Here is an 18,710-nt window from a genome sequence, read left to right on the forward strand (position 1 = left end):
GTTTTTCCAAAGAGAGGTGCTTGGACCTGTGTGATCATGTTAACAGCAGAATCCTGGACCGCAGAATTCAGTCTCTCAGCCACATTTTGCAGCAGTTGTGGTATCTGCCTGTTTACAAGGGGAGGTCTCTACTAAGCCTGAGGACATATGTTAAATGAGAACAAATACACAAAATGAGAGCAAGTAAGCACTCGAATAAAGTCCATTTGCACGTTTACAAATGGCCGCATAGTTTAGGGTGCGACGCTGTACTTGTCTACTGCTGTCCTACGCTATTCAGTTGAAAAGGTGTCCTACCAACGTGAAGATTCAAGAATTAGATCAATGCTTTACTAATAAGCATCAATCTCATAAACCCTGATTTCTGAGACCGCTCCTGCCGCTTGGGTTAGTTCGGTTAGCCGGATACACCTAGCTGTCTAGGGGAGGGTATGAATGTGACGTTTTTGTTTTGAGAGCCGTTTATTCTTTTGCTATCCTTGTACCAATCATTCAAGCATGACTGCTACAAAAATTCGTGATGGAGTTTGTGCTTTCGGATGCATGGGATAAGACTCATAATATTTTTCAGGTCATCTAACGAAAAATTAATTTACTTCACACATATTGACACTCGTGCGGTAGAAATAGCACGCCCGCGGGATGATTCTGCCTCCCTCCTGATTGTGATGACCTCGATGAAAAGGAAGGATGATGTCGCATCATTAAAGAAAAAAAACGGCTTAAAGAAAAGCCATTGCAGGGAATCCCCTGTCTCTATTTGAGGGAGGATCTTCTTGTTGCTTTGTTCTATTGGTCGGAATGTGGGGAATTAATGTGGCTGCATGACGCCCTTTTGATCTGCAGAAAGTGTGATGAAATCCTTATTCAAGCATGACTACTACAAAAAGCTGTGGAATTCGTGATGAGGATTGTGCTGTCGGACTAATGGGATAAGGCTGGTAATATTCTACACGTAAAATTGAAGAAAAAGTAATAGTTATAACATACCACAGTTACAAAAACTCGTTTCCAGTGCGGTAGAAATAACATAAAACCGGAACCCGTGTTATTTCATTCTCGTCGTGATCTTCTCGAGGATCAAAGAAGAGATGAATCGGCTGGAGAAAAGGCATCGGAGAAGATCCCCGGTGGCCGGGAAGCAATGTGTCCGTGGCGAGTGTCCTGCCGCCGCGAACTGCCCGTGGGAAAGGGCGGCGGGCAGCGCTGGGCAGCGCTGGGTGGCTGCAGTGCCGGGAGGAGGCTGCGGGCGCCGCTGTTGACCGAGGAGGAGCGAGAGGAAGGCCGGAGCGGTGCAGGCAGCCCCGCCCGCTACGGCCAGGCTCGCTCGCTCGCTGTCTATTGGCGGTCTGTCTGGGAGCGTCCGTGCGGTGCAGAGCCGTGGTGCAGCGAGGCGGAGGGTCCGGTAGCAGCGTCCAGGAGCGCCCAGCCGAGAACGGAGCCGGATCGGCAGGCTGAACGGCGGGCGGCGGTGCCGCGTCGGAGATGTTTGCGGCGGGGAGGCAATGGGTCTGGCAGGAGCGAGCCCTGCTGTGGTGCGTTATGATGGCAGCGTGGGAGTCGGCGTGGAGTCAGCTGCGCTACTCGGTTCCCGAGGAGATGCCGAAGGGCTCGTTCGTGGGCGACGTGGCTAAGGACCTGCGGCTGGACCTGTCTATGCTCCAAGACCGCGGCGTCCGCCTTGTTTGCGAAGGTAGGACGCAGTATTTCGCCCTGCACGGGAAGACGGGACATTTAGTGACGGCGGAGAGGATAGACAGAGAGCAGCTGTGCCGGCTGGTGGAGAAATGCTTGCTGCGCTGTGAGGTGATAATAGAGGGAGAAATGACGGTTTACAGAATCGAAGTGGAAATCAGGGACATTAACGACAACGCCCCCAGCTTCCGAGAGAAAGAAACGGAACTGAGAATGAGCGAGATGACAGCCCCGGGGTTGCGTTTTCCCCTACGGGTCGCACAGGACCCGGACGTGGGACGGAATTCCCTGCAGAGGTACGAGCTGAGCGGTGACGAGCACTTCTCGCTGTCCGTGCAGGCGGGCCCCGGCGGGGACCAGCGTCCCGAGCTGGTGCTGGCGAAGGCGCTGGACCGGGAGGAGGCGGCCTTTCACGAGCTGGTGCTGAGGGCGAGCGACGGCGGCGAGCCGTCGCGGACGGGCACGGCGCGGATCCGCGTGGCGGTGCTGGACGCCAACGACAACGCGCCGGCGTTCAGCCAGGCGGAGTACACGGTGCGTGTGGCGGAGGACGTGCCCGTGGGCTCCGCCCTGCTCACCGTCACGGCCACCGACGCCGACGAAGGGATGAACGGCGACGTGAAATACAGTTTCCATAAAATTTCCGACCGGGCATCGGAACTTTTTTCCCTGAATTCTGGGACAGGAGAACTATACCTTAAAGGCAATTTGGACTTCGATGAGATCTCCTCACATGAACTCGAAGTGCAAGCACATGACGCAGGAGAGCTTTTCGACACAGCAAAAGTTGCGATCATGGTGACAGACGTAAATGACAACGCGCCTGAGATCTCAGTGAGGTCTGCACTGAATGAGATCTCTGAGGATTCCCCGCCGGGGACGGTGGTGGCCCTGCTGCACGTGCAGGACCGCGACTCGGGCCCCAACGGCCAGGTGCGGTGCAGCATCGCCGAGAGCCTCCCGTTCCGTCTGGAGAAGACTTTTGAGGACTACTACCGCGTGGTAACAGCGCGGGAGCTGGACCGTGAGGCGGTGTCAGAGTACAACGTGACGGTGCGGGCGTCGGACGGCGGTTCGCCGCCGCTGTGGAGCAGCGCGGTGCTGTCGCTGCGGGTGCTGGACGTGAACGACAACGCGCCGGTGTTCGCGGAGGCGCGGTACAGCGCGCGGGTGGCCGAGAACAACGCGGCGGGCGCGCTGGTGCTGACGGTGCGGGCGGCGGACGCGGACTGGGGTCAGAACGCGCGCGTGCGGTACCGGCTGTGGGAGGGGCGCGTGCGGGGCGCGCCGCTGTCGTCGTACGTGTCGGTGCACGCGGAGACGGGCGCGCTGTACGCGCTGCGCTCCTTCGACTACGAGGAGGTGCGCGAGGTGGGGCTGTGGGTGCGGGCGGAGGACGGCGGCGCGCCGTCGCTGAGCAGCAACGTGTCGGTGCGCCTGGTGATCGTGGACGAGAACGACAACGCGCCGCAGGTGCTGTACCCGCCGCCGGCGTCGGGCGCGGGCTGGGCGGGCGTGGAGCTGGCGCCGCGGTCGGCGGAGCCCGGGGCGCTGGTGGCCAAGGTGGTGGCGGTGGACGCGGACGCGGGGCAGAACGCGTGGCTGTCGTACGAGCTGGCGAAGGCGACGGAGCCGGCGCTGTTCCGCGTGGGGCTGCACAGCGGCGAGGTGCGCACGGCGCGGGTGCCGCTGTCCCGCGACGCGGCGCGGCAGAGCCTGGTGGTGGTGGTGAAGGACCACGGGCGTCCGGCGCTGTCGGCCACGGCCACGCTGACGGTGGTGCTGGCCGAGAGCGTGGGCGAGCTGCTGTCGGAGCTGGGCAGCGCGGCGGCGGCGGCGGCGGCGGGCGAGCCGTCCGTCAGCCTGACGCGCTGGCTGGTGCTGGCCGTGGCGGCCGTGTCCTGCCTCTTCCTCGCCTTCCTGCTGCTGCTGCTGGCGCTGCGCCTGCGGCGCTGGCGCCGCTCGCAGCTGCTGGCGGCGGGCAGCGGCGCCTTGCGCGGCGTCCCGGCCTCGCACTTCGTGGGCATCGACGGCGTCCGCGCCTTCCTGCACTCCTACTCGCACGAGGTGTCGCTCACCGCCGACTCGCGCAAGAGCCAGCTCCGCTTCTCGGGCGGCAGCTGCTGCGACACCCTCCCGGCGCGCCCGCCGCCCGACGAGCCCGCGCCGCTGCTCGCCGAGGACGCCGACGGCGCCCGCCGCGCCGACCCCGACGCTCCCCCGGTGAGTTCCTCCCACCACGCTTGCTCTGCCACGCCTCCCTCTCCCGCTTCTCTGCTCTTTCCCAGCCGTGCTCTCTGTCGTGTCTGTAGGATGAGGTTTCGTTACAAGGAAGGCAAAGCTTCTTTTCTCCTTTTGTCCCCGACATGTGTCAGGATTAGCTCTTCTGAACCCATGTATTGCATGATCAGCAAAACGCAGTTTTCGTTATTAGCAGGGTCAGCTATCTTCCCGACAGCACCTGTGCTTGAGTAGGATGAGAGTGTTTTGGAAGGTACTGTTAATGGCTCCCTGTATAACTCAGCTGCTAATCGTTTCCACTGTTCTCAGCCTTTCTGTTTCTCCTTGATAACGGGGTGAGCAACGATATGTCTTTGTATTCGTTCGTGCTTTGATCTTTGTGCACCGGGTGGAGGAAGGGACTGGGCAACAACTGGTCCCTTGTCGATATCTGTCTGCCTGATTTGAAGATGAAGGACAACCGTAGAAGTTGTGACTATTTGTGAAGGTCCTTGGGTAGTTGGATATGAAGGGGTATTGGAGGAAATGGGAGATATGTTTTGCTGATTCCCTTTCTTTTAAGTTTGACTTCTTTGAAAGAGAGCTAGATGTGTCTTGGCTTGACGATAGATGCTATGGCAAGAGCCATAGGAGGGTGGGAGGGGAGAGATTCAAGGTACGGGAGGAGACGTAAGGAGGGGGCTTGGCCCTGTGAAGATGTTCACTGACTCCGTCTTTTCTGGAGGACAGCTCCTCATTTACATTTAGAACCACCATGTGTCTTCCCGGAAGCCTGTTAAGTAGACAAATATATGTTCCATCTTAGTACAGTGATGTAAAGATATTGATGTGAAGTCCACGGGTGATTCTGGTGCATGTTGAAGAGAAATGGTCTAGGCAACTGGACCTTTGATGTTACACGTTTTCAAGTTATGAGTGTCAAAGGACACCATGCAAGTTGTGAATGGTTGGAGATGACAGTCCTGGGAGTCTTCGTGAGGGTCTGTTGAAGGACACAAGAGATTTGCAGTGTTCCCTGTTTAGTGTCCATGTGTGTTGTCATGCAATTGCATCTTCCCAAAGAATTTTTGCTAGCACATATATTATTCCAGCTGTATTGGGAGCCCTGGGTGGTTTTTCCCGTGTCATTGCAGGGTGTCATCAATTCTTAACTAACAACTGAATTGTGTAGTTAGGCGAAATGACATAAAGGGAGCTTTATGAAGAACAAACTGTATTCGTTTTGTACTAAATACCTGAATTATGTACCTACTGTAAGTTCCATAATCTGGAAGCGTATGTTGTGAACTCTTCCTTTCTGCATGTGTCAGCTGGGCTATTCTTTCTGACAATGTGTGGAAGATCTCATCGGCTATATTTGTCTGACTGTCCCGTATGTGGCTTTCATGTTTACAGCTGTAAAGGGAAAGACTTTCGTAGACATGTGTTTTTTAAAAAATGTCACTGGAAGAAATGCTCTTGCTTGTCACACGCACATGGAGAGAAGTCAAATATTATGCATGGTAAAGAGAAGTTGTCTGTGCATCTTTTCTCTCATTGGAGTGTATTTCCAAATTTGGAAGATCAGGGTTTGTTACTAGACTACCTAAAATGAATCTGAAGGTGTCTCATTTTTGGATATCACACTACTCATATTCCAGCTGGCCAAGTCGTGGGTTCATCAGTTTGCTTTCCTGTTGCATGATGTTTCCCATGAGTGGCAGTTATTGCGCACTGATGTCGACTTTATATTAAGGTTTGAGAGTGACCCGTCTTGCAAGTTGCCCAATGCACAGAAGTCAGATGATGGCGTCTTTGGGGTGACACTTAGGCAGCTGGGTCTCTATTGAAGCTGCATATTGCTTATGCCCTTAAGAACATTTGTCATTTCTTCAAATGAGTACGATGAGCAGAGAAATCTCTTTGCATGTGTCCATGTTGCGATCCTTGTTGTCTGTAACGAGAAGTTGTGTGCGCAACTTTTCCTTCAACGGTGTCTGTCTGCAAAGGTCATTTTCACATTGAAGATGTTTGGTCAGGGTGAAAAGTTCTGTCTGTGCTGAGACAGGTCAGGTGAAAAAGTTTGCTGTGGTATAATTTGAAATCCGTGTTGTGATCCTTATTCTCCATATTATTTAATTTCGGTTGTAGTTTTTATTACTATTATTCTTATTCTTATTATTATTTTTTTTTTTTTTTATAGTCCAGCTGTAAATCTGGGCCTCATTTTGTCTTGTAACCTTTAAAACCTTAAAAGAGCTCTTGTGGTTGTTGGTCTGGGAGAGCAATGTGCATTCATTCCTTGAAGTTGTTCAGCTGCCAAGACAAAGACTTTGATGGACTCTGTTTGCCGAAGGTGTCACTGAACGTAATGCTCTTTTGCCTGTGGCTAACATTTGGTCAAAATATTGGATACTATCTGTGGTCAAGTAAAGGCTGTGAATGCAGAGGAAGGAGGGTGAGAGGCTGGCTCTGAGCCATGCAAATAGGTGTGTCACTGTGTTTTTGGCTGAGCAGTGGTTTGATTTCATGGCTGCTGCTGAGGCCTGTGCCATTCATGCTGTGATCGGAGATTCCCTGTCCTGAAAAACCATAAAGTATTTGCACAATAAAAGGACACGTAGAATGATGATGCATGGGCAGAAGGGTCATAATTCCTGCGTGAAAGCTCCTTTATCCATCTGTATTTCATTGGAAAACAGCTATGTGTAATTTCATCATAGATGTAATTACACTTTCTTTCAGGCCTTTGTGTCCTGCAAGGTCATGGTTCATTTTCCCCATGGCTGCATTTTTCCTTTGAATTTCAAACTGTGGGTGTTGTTTTGCAGCAAATATTTTCTTCCCTTGTCAAGCCTTCAGCCACCTGAAGAAGCCTAGGATGACTTACCTTGAGAAAGAGGCCTATGATAAGTCTTTGCATTTATGCCTCCATAGTTGTCTGCAGATGAGCAGGCTACAGAGTAGCAAAAGTTGATGAGAAATGGTGACTATTTCTTAAAATGAACCCTTGTACAATGCAGTCCAGAGGAAAACCTTAGGTTTGCACTAGTGCTTGAACCATCTGTAATTTGTATGTGCTCAGGGGATTGATTTTCAACACCAGCAGTGAAGACTGAGAAAGAATGCCAGTGAGTTTGGCAAGACTTTATCTTTAATGGTCCCTTGCCTTCCTGATCTGATTTTGTTCAGCTCCTGGTTTCCTCTGTATGTAGGTTAAGTTTGAAGTAGTGGCATATCTTCGTTTAGCCACATGTTGTGCACTAGTGCCTCTTGCTCATCCTTCCATTTTTGTGGAAGGCAGGAGATGTGAGGTTATATTTGTGTTCTGGTTGTGTTAGGGAGAGGGGATGAAAGCATGATGTCAGTAGAAGTGCCATCTCTGTGGAACAGTGCGTGTGATAATAGAGGGGAGGAAATTCCCCAGAAGTTGATCGTTAGATTTTCCCCAGTCTCTGTTGGATGAGTGCTCCTATTTAGTTCAGACATTTATCATCCATGTGCTTTACAATCCTTCTATTTCTTCACAGAATATTAGTTAGCAGACAAATATACTTTTTTTTTGGTGTGATCTTGGTGCATTACACTCTCATTATATGTTTTTGCCAATTGTGATGGTCAGAAGAAAAGCTGCAGGTTGTGTAGGGATGTAGAGAAGACTTTGGGAAGCTCTGTTTGTGGGGGGGCATAGAAGAACTGATGGTCAATTTCAGTTTCATTTCCTTCGGATGAATATGTTTGCCCTAAGATATATTATTGCACCTGATCAGTTCCTATCTGTTCCAATAGAATTTAATATAGTACACAGTATATATTTTATAGTATTTAATATAGGAAAGAGTTATAGTCAGTGGCTCACTGTCCAGGTGGGCTCCAGTAACATGGGGTGTTCTTCAAGGATCCATTCTGGGACCAATGCTATTTAATATATCTCAATAATATCTTCCTCAATGAGTGTCATGGTTTCATCTGGGATGGATGTGACGTTCTTGCTAGCAGCTGGTACAGTGCTATGTTTTGGATTTGGGGTGGAAATAGTGTTGGTATAACAGTGATGTTCTTGGTTGTGCTAAGCAGTCAAGGCCTTTTCTGCTCCTCATGCCACCTCCGCCAGTGAATAGGCTGGGAGTGCACAAGAAGTTGGGTGGGGATACAGCCGGGACAGCTGACCCAGACTGACCAAAGGACTATTCCATACCTTGTGACGTCGTGCTCCGTATATAGAACTGGTGGAAGAAGAAAGAAGGGTGGGATTTTTGGAGTTATGGCGTTTGTCTTCTCAAGTAACCATTATGTGTGATGGAGCCCTATTTTCCTGGAGATGTCTGAAGAGCTGCCTGCCAATAGGAAGTGGTGAAAGGAGTCCTTATTTTGCTTGGCTTGTGTGCGCGACATTTTCTTTACTTATTGAATTGTCTTTATCTCAGACCATTCAGAGTTTTCTCACTTTTCTCCTTCTGATTCTCTCCACCATCCCAAGTAGGGAGTAAGCAAGAGTCTGTACAGTCTTAGCTGCTGGCTGTGGTTATCCCAGGACAATGACACAGATGGTAGGAGTGAGTGATTGCCCAGCAAGTTCACAGACAACACGAAGTTGAGTGGTAGTATTGATTCACTAGAGCAAAGGAAAGCTATCCAGAAGTAAACTTCAACCATAATGCAGTTTAAGCAGGCCAAGTGCAAGCTCCTATACCTGGGTCAGGGCAATCCCCTGTTTCAATACAGACTGCTGTATTGAGAGCAGCCTTGTGGAGAAGGACTTGAGGGTAGTGATAGGTGACAAATAGGAAATAAGCTGGCAATGTTTACTTGATTCACGGTGGATCATTACTTATGCTAACATTTGGTGTGGGAGGCAGGTAAAGCGGAGTTACTTTTGACTTGAATTTCTTTAGATAGGGGTTTTGTGTTTTATAAGGCATTACTGTGTTGCACACTGTCCGCTGACCCAGTGTCTCCTGGAGGACAACTCCTCTTTTACTTTTAGAACCTTGATTTTTTTTTCTAAAGCGTAGTCAACATACAAATCTATTTTCCTTCTTAGATCAGACATGTAAAGATCTGAAATCTGTGTTTGGTCCTCTAGACAGTTGGAGCTTTGAGGCTATGTTCTTGCCAAAAACTCCATGCAAGTGTGAGAAGAGAGTCGTGGGAACATATGAATGTTAGTAGAATGTGCTGTTGAAGGACAAAAGAGGGATGGTTTCCTCTTTCCCTGTTCAGTGCCTAGCTGTAATTTAACACAATCTGAATGTCTTCTTCCCTTGTAAGTTTGGCCTGAGATATTGGGAGCCCTGGGAGGTGCTTCCTCTCTGTGTTTGCATGTTGTCATCAATTTTTAACTAACATTTTATTGATGTACTTATGATAAATCCATAAGGAGAACTTTGGAGGAGCCAACTGTGGCCAATACCCTTCCTTTTTGCAGGTGTTAACTTCTTGCCTTCCTTGTTTTGATGTGCTGAAGGTGGGCTGCCTTTTGAGATAATGTGTGGAAGATGCCACCTGTTACATTTGTCTGACTCTCCTGTAGGTGTCTTTCATGTTTACAGCTGCAAAGAGCTTTCACAGACATGTTTCCATAAAGGGTTACTGTAAGCAATGCTCTTCCTTGTTACATACAGAAGCTGAGAAGTCAAATATTATCCATGGCAAGGAGATGTTGTCTGTGCAACTGTTCTTTGGGTGGAGTCCATCTGCAAATTAGGAAGATCAACAACCATGCAAGCTCTGAATGGTTTGAGAAGAGTCTCTGGGGTGCTGTGTGTGAGAAGGTACTGGTGGAGGGAAGGCATGTGTTTTGTCAGTTCTCAGGGTTTCTTCCTGGCCTATGGAAAATAGGTCTCAAAGTGTCTTATTTCTGGATATCGCATAGTAGTTTGGACTCCAGCTGGCGAAGTTGTGGGTTCATCAGTTTACTTTCCTGTTGCATGAGGTTTCCTGTGAATTCTGGTTTAATTCTTGCCCTTGCTTGTTGCAAAGAGGTAAAGGTTTGCCCCTCTGTGTTTGATGTGTCCTAAAATGTGTGTCTGATAATGTGTCACTGGAAGAAATGCTATGCTTGTTGCATGCACGTGGTGAGAAATCCTTGCCACGTTGGTGAGAGGGTGTCCTTGAAACAGGAAGAAAGGGGGTTGTACACTCCATCGGGCTGGGCTGTGGTATAATTTCACGCCTGCTGCCAAAGCCTCTGTCACTTACACTAAGGCTGCCTTTAAGAAACTCCTGAAAGGGAATGACAACACTCTGATGAATTTTGTCTGCAAGCAGTAACCATGGAAGTGCAAACATGCTTCAGGGTTGGGCACAGTGTCTAATACCTGCTGTATGAAATGTCGTCTTTTCGTGTATATATCCTTGAAAGACTCTGATGTGGAGTTTTATCCTGGTTGTATAAAGGTTTCCCCAGACTCGACCAGTCTTCAGATGTTATCCATGCTTCCTGCTAATGTGAAATGACTGCTGATGTTTTGTCAATATTAAAATTGGTGTGAATGTAGGGGATGGGAGGGTATTTTTGACAGGAATTTCTGGGTTTGAGCTTGTTATTTGAAGCATGTGTGAGGCAGTTGCTCATTTAATGACCTGCCATGTCTGGTACAGCATTTCTTGACAATGCTAGGTATTAGGCGTAGATGTAAACATTGCATTAATGGCTGCAGAGTCACATAGCTTCCAAAGTGGCCACGTGCATGATGGTGTCTACGAGATGATACTTAAGACCGATTCTTGAACTGAGTTGCAGATCGCTTATGCCCCTTAGAACATTTACTTGTGTTTCCCTGAAATGAAATGCTCTTTTTCCTGTGGCTGACACATAGCCAAAATATGGGATACTATCTCTGGAGTAACTAAAGGCTGTGAATGTAGAGCAAGGAAGGTGAGAGGCTGTCTTGGAACCAGGAAAATAGGTGGGTTAATGTGGTTTTGTCTGAGCAATGGCTTGATTTCATGCCTGGTGCCAAGGCCTGTGCCATTCTTTCTGTCATGAAAGGCACTTAAGACAGAATATTACGTGTGAGAGAAAAGAAGCAGAAGCTAAAACTGAATCTGTTGTCATTTCTCAGAAGACTGAGATCATATGACCCCATATATGTGGGAGATATTTTTGCCAACTATGAGAGCGTCAGAAGCAAACCTGCCAGTTGCGTAGGGTTGTAGAGAATACAAGTGAACTCTGAAGGAGTTTAGGTTCTTCATCACGGAGAACAGAAGGCTCCGGGGGGACCTTATTATAGCTTTTTAATATATAAAGGAGGTTTAAAAGAAAGATGGAGAAAGATTTTTACCACGGCGTGTTTTGACTGGACAAGGGGCATTTGTTTTGAACTGCAAGAGACTGGGTTTCAAATGGTCAAAAGGAAGAACTGTTTTATGATGAGAGTGTTGAGGCAGTGGAACAGGTTGCCCAGAGAAGTTGTGGATGCAGCAGCACTGAAAGGGTCAAAGGACAGGTGTAATAGTGCTTTGAGCAACCTGATCTAGTGAAGGATGTGCCTGACCATGGCAGAGGTGTGGACTTCACCATCTTTAAAGATCCCTTCCAACACAAACCACTCTATGGTTCTATGAAAGACCTGATGAGGCTTTGCACTTTCCCATTTTCCACTTCTCAAGTATGGGGAAAGAAAAAATAAGGAACTCTGCCGAGTCAGAAATAAAATACTAGATGTTGTTCTGCTATCTTAACATAGAGCTATACAAATTACCACTAGGTTGACACATTTCTCAGGATGACTATTCTCCCTTAAATACAAATCGACAGTGGCAAAACTGTCAAGAGACTTCCATGAGCAAAAGGAAGACATGCAGTGAATATTGAAACTCTTTGCCAGCCCATCATGAAAGAACAGCCCTAACTTTTTCCTTCATTCTGTTTCTGATTACTTAGTGATTACTGAAATGGGAATCCATCCTGCTTGGTAGTCATCCCATATCAGGAAAGCAGAACTGAAAATAACTGAAAGAGTGCTATAAAGCTGTGCCGTCGTTTCTTGCTTTGATAGATCCTTCTTGATTTTTTGAAGAGTAGCTGAGTTCCTTTTTTTATTCTCTGCCATGACTATTTACTACCAACTATTCCTTGTGTTTCAAGGAGACGACCTAAAAGTACTTGACAGCATATCTCAGTTTAAATAGCCGTTGGAGTTGCAGGAAGCAAGTGCCCCCGTGCTTCCTGATTCTAAGAAAAGAGAGACCCCAAAGCTGGGGGCAGCCACTGAACAGCGGCCAAAAGTCCGGGCGTCCGCGAGCGCAGGCATGGGCCGGCTGCCGTGTCGTGGTGGCGCCTCCGAGTGTCGCTGTTGGCCGACGCGGAGCGGCGCTGGAGCCGCAGCCGGAGCCGGAGCCACGGCAGCGGTAGGAGGGAGGAGCGCGGCGAGCTCTGGCGACAATGGCGGTGAGGCAGAGGCAGAGCCGGCAGCGAGCGGTCGTGCGAGCGGTGCCCCTGCCCGCTTTGCTGCTGGTGTTGTGCTGCCGGGCGGCGGCGGAGCGGATCCGGTACGCCATCCCCGAGGAGCTGGGCAGAGGCTCGCTGGTGGGGCCGCTGGCGCGGGACCTGGGGCTGAGCCCGGCGGAGCTGCCGGCACGCAAGCTGCGGCTCAGCGCGGAGAAGCAATACTTCACGGTGAGCGGGGAGAGCGGGAACCTGTACGTGAGCGAGAGGCTGGACCGGGAGGAGATGTGCGGCGAGTCGGCGTCCTGCTCCGTCAGCTTCGAGGCGCTGGTGCAGAACCCGCTCAACGTTTTCCACGTCGAGGTGGCCATCCAGGACGTCAACGACAACGCGCCGCGCTTCCTGCAAGACAATTTCCAGCTGGAGATCAACGAGTTGACTTCTCCCAGCGCTCGCTTTGCCTTGGGCGTCGCCGAGGACGCAGACGTGGGCAGCAACTCGTTGCAGGGCTACGAGCTGGAGACCAATGGATACTTCGCAGTGGAAGTGAAGGAGAGGCAGGATGGCAGAAAGTTCGCGGAGCTGGTGCTGCGCCGTGCGCTGGACCGGGAGAGCGAGCAGAGCGTGCGTCTGGTGCTGACGGCGGTGGACGGCGGCGATCCGCCCCGCAGCGGCACCGCCCAGCTCTGCATCAACGTCACGGACGCCAACGACAACCCACCCGTGTTCGCGCAGGACTGGTACGGCGCGAGCCTGCGCGAGGACGCGCCGCCGGGCTCGACGGTGCTGAACGTCTCCGCCTCCGACGCCGACGCCGGCACCAACGCTCGCATCACCTACGGCTTCGGGAAAATGCCGGCCAAGGTGCTTCAGAAGTTCGTGGTGGAGGCGGAGAGCGGGACGATCAGGCTGCAGGAGGCGCTGGACTTCGAGGACACGCGAGGGTACACGCTGCTGGTGGAGGCGAGGGACGGGGGCGGTCTGGTGGCGCACTGCGAAGTGGAAGTGGAGGTGCTGGACGTGAACGACAACGCGCCCGAAATCACAGTGACGTCAGTGTCGAGCCCGGTGCCCGAGGACGCGCCGGCCGGCACGGTGGTGGCCCTGTTGAAAGTGCGGGACCGTGATTCCGGGGAGAACGGTCAGGTGTGGTGCGAGCTGTCGGGCGAGGCGCCGCTGTCGATGGTGTCGTCGTCGGTGGGGTCGTACAAGGTGGTGACGGCGAGCGCGCTGGACCGCGAGCAGGCGTCCGAGCACCGAGTGACGGTGGTGGCCAGGGACCGGGGCAGCCCGTCGCTGTCGAGCCGCGCGTCGCTGGTGCTGGAGGTGTCGGACGTGAACGACAACGCGCCGGTGTTCGAGGAGGCGGCCTACAGCGCCTACGTGGCGGAGAACAACGCGGCGGGCGCGCCGGTGGTGCGCGTGCGCGCGCGGGACGCGGACGCGGGCGCCAACGGGCGCGTGAGCTACTGGCTGGCGGGCGGCAGCGCGGGCGCGGCGCCCTACGTGTCGGTGGAGGCGCGGAGCGGCGCGGTGTACGCGCAGCGCTCCTTCGACTACGAGCAGTGCCGCGAGTTCGCGGTGGCGGTGCGGGCGCAGGACGGCGGGGCGCCGGCGCGGAGCTCCACGGCCACGGTGCGCGTCTTCGTGCTGGACCGCAACGACAACGCGCCGCGCGTGCTCTGGCCGGCGTCGGGGTCGGGAGCGTCGGGGTCGGGAGCGTCGTCGTTGCCGGCGGCGTTCGAGGTGGTGCCGCGTTCGGCCGAGGCCGGCTACCTGGTGGGCAAGGTGGTGGCGGTGGACGCGGACGCGGGGCGCAACGCGTGGCTGTCGTACGAGCTGGTGCAGGCGTCGGAGCCGTCGCTGTTCCGCGTGGGGCTGCACAGCGGCGAGGTGCGGACGGCGCGGGCCGTGTCGGAGAGGGACGCGGCGAAGCAGCGTGTGGTGGCCGTGGTGAAGGACCACGGGCAGCCGGCGCTGTCGGCCACGGCCACGCTGCACGTGGTGCTGGCCGAGAGCTTGCAGGAGGCGCTGCCGGAGCTGAGCGAGCGGGCGGCGGGCGCCGACTCGCCGGCCGAGCTGCAGTTCTACCTGGTGCTGGCGCTGGCGCTGCTCTCCGCCCTCTTCCTGCTGAGCGTGGCGCTGGCCGTGCTGGCGCGGCTGCGCCGGGCCGGGCCGCCCGCCGTGCTGCGCTGCCTGGGCGCGCAGCGCTTCTCCGTGCCCGGCGCCGCCTTCCCGGCCGACTTCTGCGAGGGCACCTTGCCCTACTCCTACAACCTGTGCGTGGCGCCGGCCCGCGCCGTGGCCGAGGGCGCTTGGCTGCCGCCGCCGCTGCCCAGCGTGCCCGCGGAGGAGCTGCTCGGCGCGGAGCCCTGCGGGAAGCCGAGCCCGAGCAGCAGCGCCGGCGCGGGAGAGCCGCCCACCGACGCCGACGCCCCGCAGGTGTGTAAGCCCTCTCGCTCTCGCTTTTTTCTTTGATTTGTGCTGAACCTCCGTGCCTATTCCCCTGGTATTGGATGGAGTGGATGGGATATGCTGTGGATGGGGAGCGCTGGTCCTTGTGTCCGTGAAGAAATGAAAGATTGTCCTAACTCTATTCCATTCAGAGCAGGTCGTTAGCGGCTGCACTCTTTGGTTTATCTTTAGCCATGGGTTGAGGTTCAGCTGAGAGGTTTTGTCTCCAACTCTTGCGCTGAATATAATCGTCTGAGTTATTAAGGGTGAAGGCGAATTCTTAGTGCGTAGAACGAGATCCGCCGTTTCAGCGTGACAGACTCGGGGTTGGCACTTGCAGTTGAACATGTTTCCTTTCTGATCGAATTTTTCCCGAAACCGTGTACTTGGACCTGTTTGATGGCCAGACACAAACCCGTTGGTTAATGTTTTTTCGGTATTGCACTCCCAAAGAAAACGTGGATCTGGCTTCATGAATGAAATGTGACAGGTTCTTCATTCCTAGTGAAAGCAGCGTGTTGCCCTACTTTTGGGGGCATGCTGCTGCAGAAATGGCGGAAATGGTAGCAGTAATGGGACGGGTTAACGTTGCACATCTGGGGAGTTCTTATCCTTGTCTCCGTGAAGGAAGGAACGGGGTATCCCCCTTCCACTCACCGCAGGAACGAAACGGCTTCACTTGGTTCTTCGGTGGTGGAAAGGTTTTGACTACAGCCCTCGTATGACTTATTAGCGCTGAACGCAGTAAATCAAGGGTTCTACACGACGGAATCGGGAAAATGTGGTGGACGCTCGGTGTTACGGATTTTTCCTTCCTAATAGTTTATCCTAAAATGGCTGTAGGTGGGTGTGCCTCCATGAATGGAGGACTTAGATGTTGTTCCTACCTTGTGAATACTCCCATTTTTAGATATGTTCCCTCTCGTGTTTTTGGCGAAGGCTGCTGCAGAAATTTTAGCAGGAATGGGACGGATGAATTTTGTCCAGGCTTGATTTTTCCGAGTTCCCTGTGCATTTATTTCTGTCTCCTGCTTATTTTTGTTCTTCCTTTTGTTGTTCCCCCTTTTAACCCTTCCTGATCTGCCTTTCATAAACAAATTGAGATATAGAATGGGATCTTAAAGGGGGGGGAAAAAATCGCATTTAGTATTTCAGAGCCTGTCTTGTTTTCCTCTCCCCTTTTCCCAAGTAGAGGTGCGTAGACCTAGTTGATCGCCTTGAGAGGGGAATGCTAGACTGAACAACTATGAGCAACTTGTTGAAAGAGTTGTGTCTGCCTGTTTACAAGGGGAGGGCTCTTCCCATCCTAGGAACATCTGTAAATCAACAGTGAAATACTCAAAATGAGAGCAATTAGGCACTTGAATGAAGTCCATTTGCGCCTTTACAAATGGTCCGGGCAGAGTTTAGGGTCTTGTGCCGTCGTACAGTAGTTGGTGGAAAAGGTGTCCTACCAAAGTAAAGATGCAAGAATTAGATGAATGCGTTACTAGTAAGCATCAATCTGTTACACCGTGGTTACTGTAAAAAAAAAATCACAGTGCCTCCCGCTGGTGTTGCTGAGCCTGATATCTCAGGTTCCGCGCGGCGTGGTCGATGTTTATATCACGTTTTGTATAGAAGAGCCTGTTATGTTTTGCTGTCCTCGTTCGAGTGATTCAAGCATGCCTGCTACAAAAATTCCTGAAGGGGACGGTGATTTTGGAGGAATGGGATGAAACTCGTAATAATCTACAAGTCATATTACGAAACAATATTTTACTTCCCATCTATCGCCAATAGCAAGTCATTTTTCCTGTGCGGTAGAAATAACATGCATCGTTAAAGAAAGGTACGGCTTAGAGAAAAGGCAATGCCGGAAATCCCCGCTCTTCCTTTGAGGGAGGATCTTCCTTGTTGCTTTGTTCTATTGGTCGGGATGTGGGGAATTATTGTAGCTGTATGACGCCCTTTTGATTTCCAGAAAGGGACAGCGAGAAGAAATTCAAGAGCGACTTGAAAAAAAAAAAAAAAAAAAAAAGCTGTGCAATTCGTGGGGAAGATTGTGATTTCGGGCTAATGAGATAAGGGTCGCAGTATTTTGCACGTCGTATTCAGAAAGATTAACGGATATAATATATCACCGTGACAAAAAGTGTTTCGAATTCGGTAGAAATAACACAAAACCGGAAGGCGTGTTATTACTTTCTGCTGGTCGTGGTCTTCTCGAGGATGAAAGGAGAGATGGGCTGTAGAAAAGGCATCGCAGGAGATCCGCGGTGGCCGGGAAGCGATGTGTCCGTGTCGAGTGTCCCGTCGTCGCGAATGCCCGTGGGAAAGGGCGGCGGGCAGCGCTGGGCAGCGCTGGGTGGCTGCAGTGCCGAGAGGAGGCTGCGGGCGCCGCTGTTGACCGAGGAGGAGGGAGAGGAAGGCTGGAGCTGTGCAGGCAGCCCCGCCCGCTGCGGCCCGGCTCGCTCGCTCCCTGGCTGGCTGGGGCGGTCTGTTGGTCTGCGAGCGTCCGCGCGGTGTGGAGCCGTGGTGCAGCGAGGTGGAGGGTCCGGCGGCAGCATCCTGGAGCGGCGAGACGGGAACGGAGCTGGATCGGAAGCTGGATAGGGAGGAGGAACGACGGGCGGCGGCGGTGAGGAGCCACGGCGGAGATGTTCGCGGCGGGGAGTCTCAGGATACGCTGGGATCGAGCCCTGCTGTGGTGCGTCCTGGTGGCGGCGTGGAGGCTGCGTGGGGTCAGCTGCGCTACTCGGTTCCCGAGGAGATGCCGAAGGGCTCGTTCGTGGGCGACGTGGCCAAGGACCTGGCGCTGGACCTGACGGCGCTCCACGACCACGGCGTTCGCATCATAGACAGAAGTAGGACGCAGTATTTTGCCCTGCACGGGAAGACGGGACATTTAGTGACGGCGGAGAGGATAGACAGAGAGCAGCTGTGCGAGAGTGTGCAGCAATGCGTGCTGCGCTGTGAGGTGATAGTGAAAGGTGAAATGCAGATTTATAGAATCGAAGTGGAAATCAGGGACATTAACGACAACGCCCCCAGCTTCAAGGAAAGAGATTTGGAGGAAAGAATAAACGAGATGACAGCCCCGGGTTCCCGGTTTCCCCTGGCCGAAGCTCACGACCCGGACGTGGGACGGAATTCCCTGCAGAGGTACGAGCTGAGCGGCGACGAGCACTTCTCGCTGTCCGTGCAGACGGGCCCCGGCGGGGACCAGCGTCCCGAGCTGGTGCTGGCGAAGGCGCTGGACCGGGAGGAGGCGGCCTTTCACGAGCTGGTGCTGAGGGCGAGCGACGGCGGCGAGCCGTCGCGGACGGGCACGGCGCGGATCCGCGTGGCGGTGCTGGACGCCAACGACAACGCGCCCGCGTTCAGCCAGGCGGAGTACACGGTGCGTGTGGCGGAGGACGTGCCCGTGGGCTCCGCCCTGCTCACCGTCACGGCCGTTGATGCCGACGAAGGGATATACGGCGACGTGAAATACTCGTTCAAGAAAGTCACAGAGAAAGCATCGAAGATTTTCCATGTGGACTCTGAGACGGGAGCGATCATGCTGTTGCATAGCCTGGACTTCGAGGAAGGCGACTCGTACGAACTGGAGGTGCAGGCACGGGACGGCGGGGGCCTTTTTGACACGGTGAAAGTCGCCATCACCGTGATAGACGTGAACGACAACGCACCCGAAATGACAGTGACTTCTCAAGTGGGCGAGATCTCTGAGGACGCCCCGCCGGGGACGGTGGTGGCCCTGCTGCACGTGCAGGACCGCGACTCGGGCCCCAACGGCCAGGTGCGGTGCAGCATCGCCGAGAGCCTCCCGTTCCGTCTGGAGAAGACTTTTGAGGACTACTACCGCGTGGTAACGGCGCGGGAGCTGGACCGTGAGGCGGTGTCGGAGTACAACGTGACGGTGCGGGCGTCGGACGGCGGTTCGCCGCCGCTGTGGAGCAGCGCG

General features: G+C 53.1%; 1 protein-coding gene across 5 annotated transcripts in view; it reads left to right on the forward strand.

Annotated features, from left to right (window-relative positions):
- The window catches only part of LOC134521748 (protocadherin gamma-A4-like), a 140,365-nt gene that overhangs the window by 71,672 nt on the left and 49,983 nt on the right, over nucleotides 1-18,710 (forward strand). The window contains exon 1 of one of the 5 annotated variants that reach the window (XM_063348595.1): nucleotides 1,328-3,918. The exons of 3 other annotated variants lie outside the window; for them this stretch is intronic. In XM_063348595.1, coding sequence (XP_063204665.1) covers nucleotides 1,486-3,918 — 2,433 coding nt within the window. In that variant the 5' untranslated portion in view covers nucleotides 1,328-1,485. Of the gene's footprint in view, nucleotides 1-1,327; nucleotides 3,919-12,307; nucleotides 14,753-18,710 lie in introns of those variants that run through there. One more of the 5 variants, XM_063348592.1, reaches the window with a different exon arrangement.

Source organism: Chroicocephalus ridibundus, chromosome 11 (genome assembly GCF_963924245.1).
Source record: "Chroicocephalus ridibundus chromosome 11, bChrRid1.1, whole genome shotgun sequence".
Classification (NCBI taxonomy): Eukaryota; Metazoa; Chordata; class Aves; order Charadriiformes; family Laridae; genus Chroicocephalus; species Chroicocephalus ridibundus.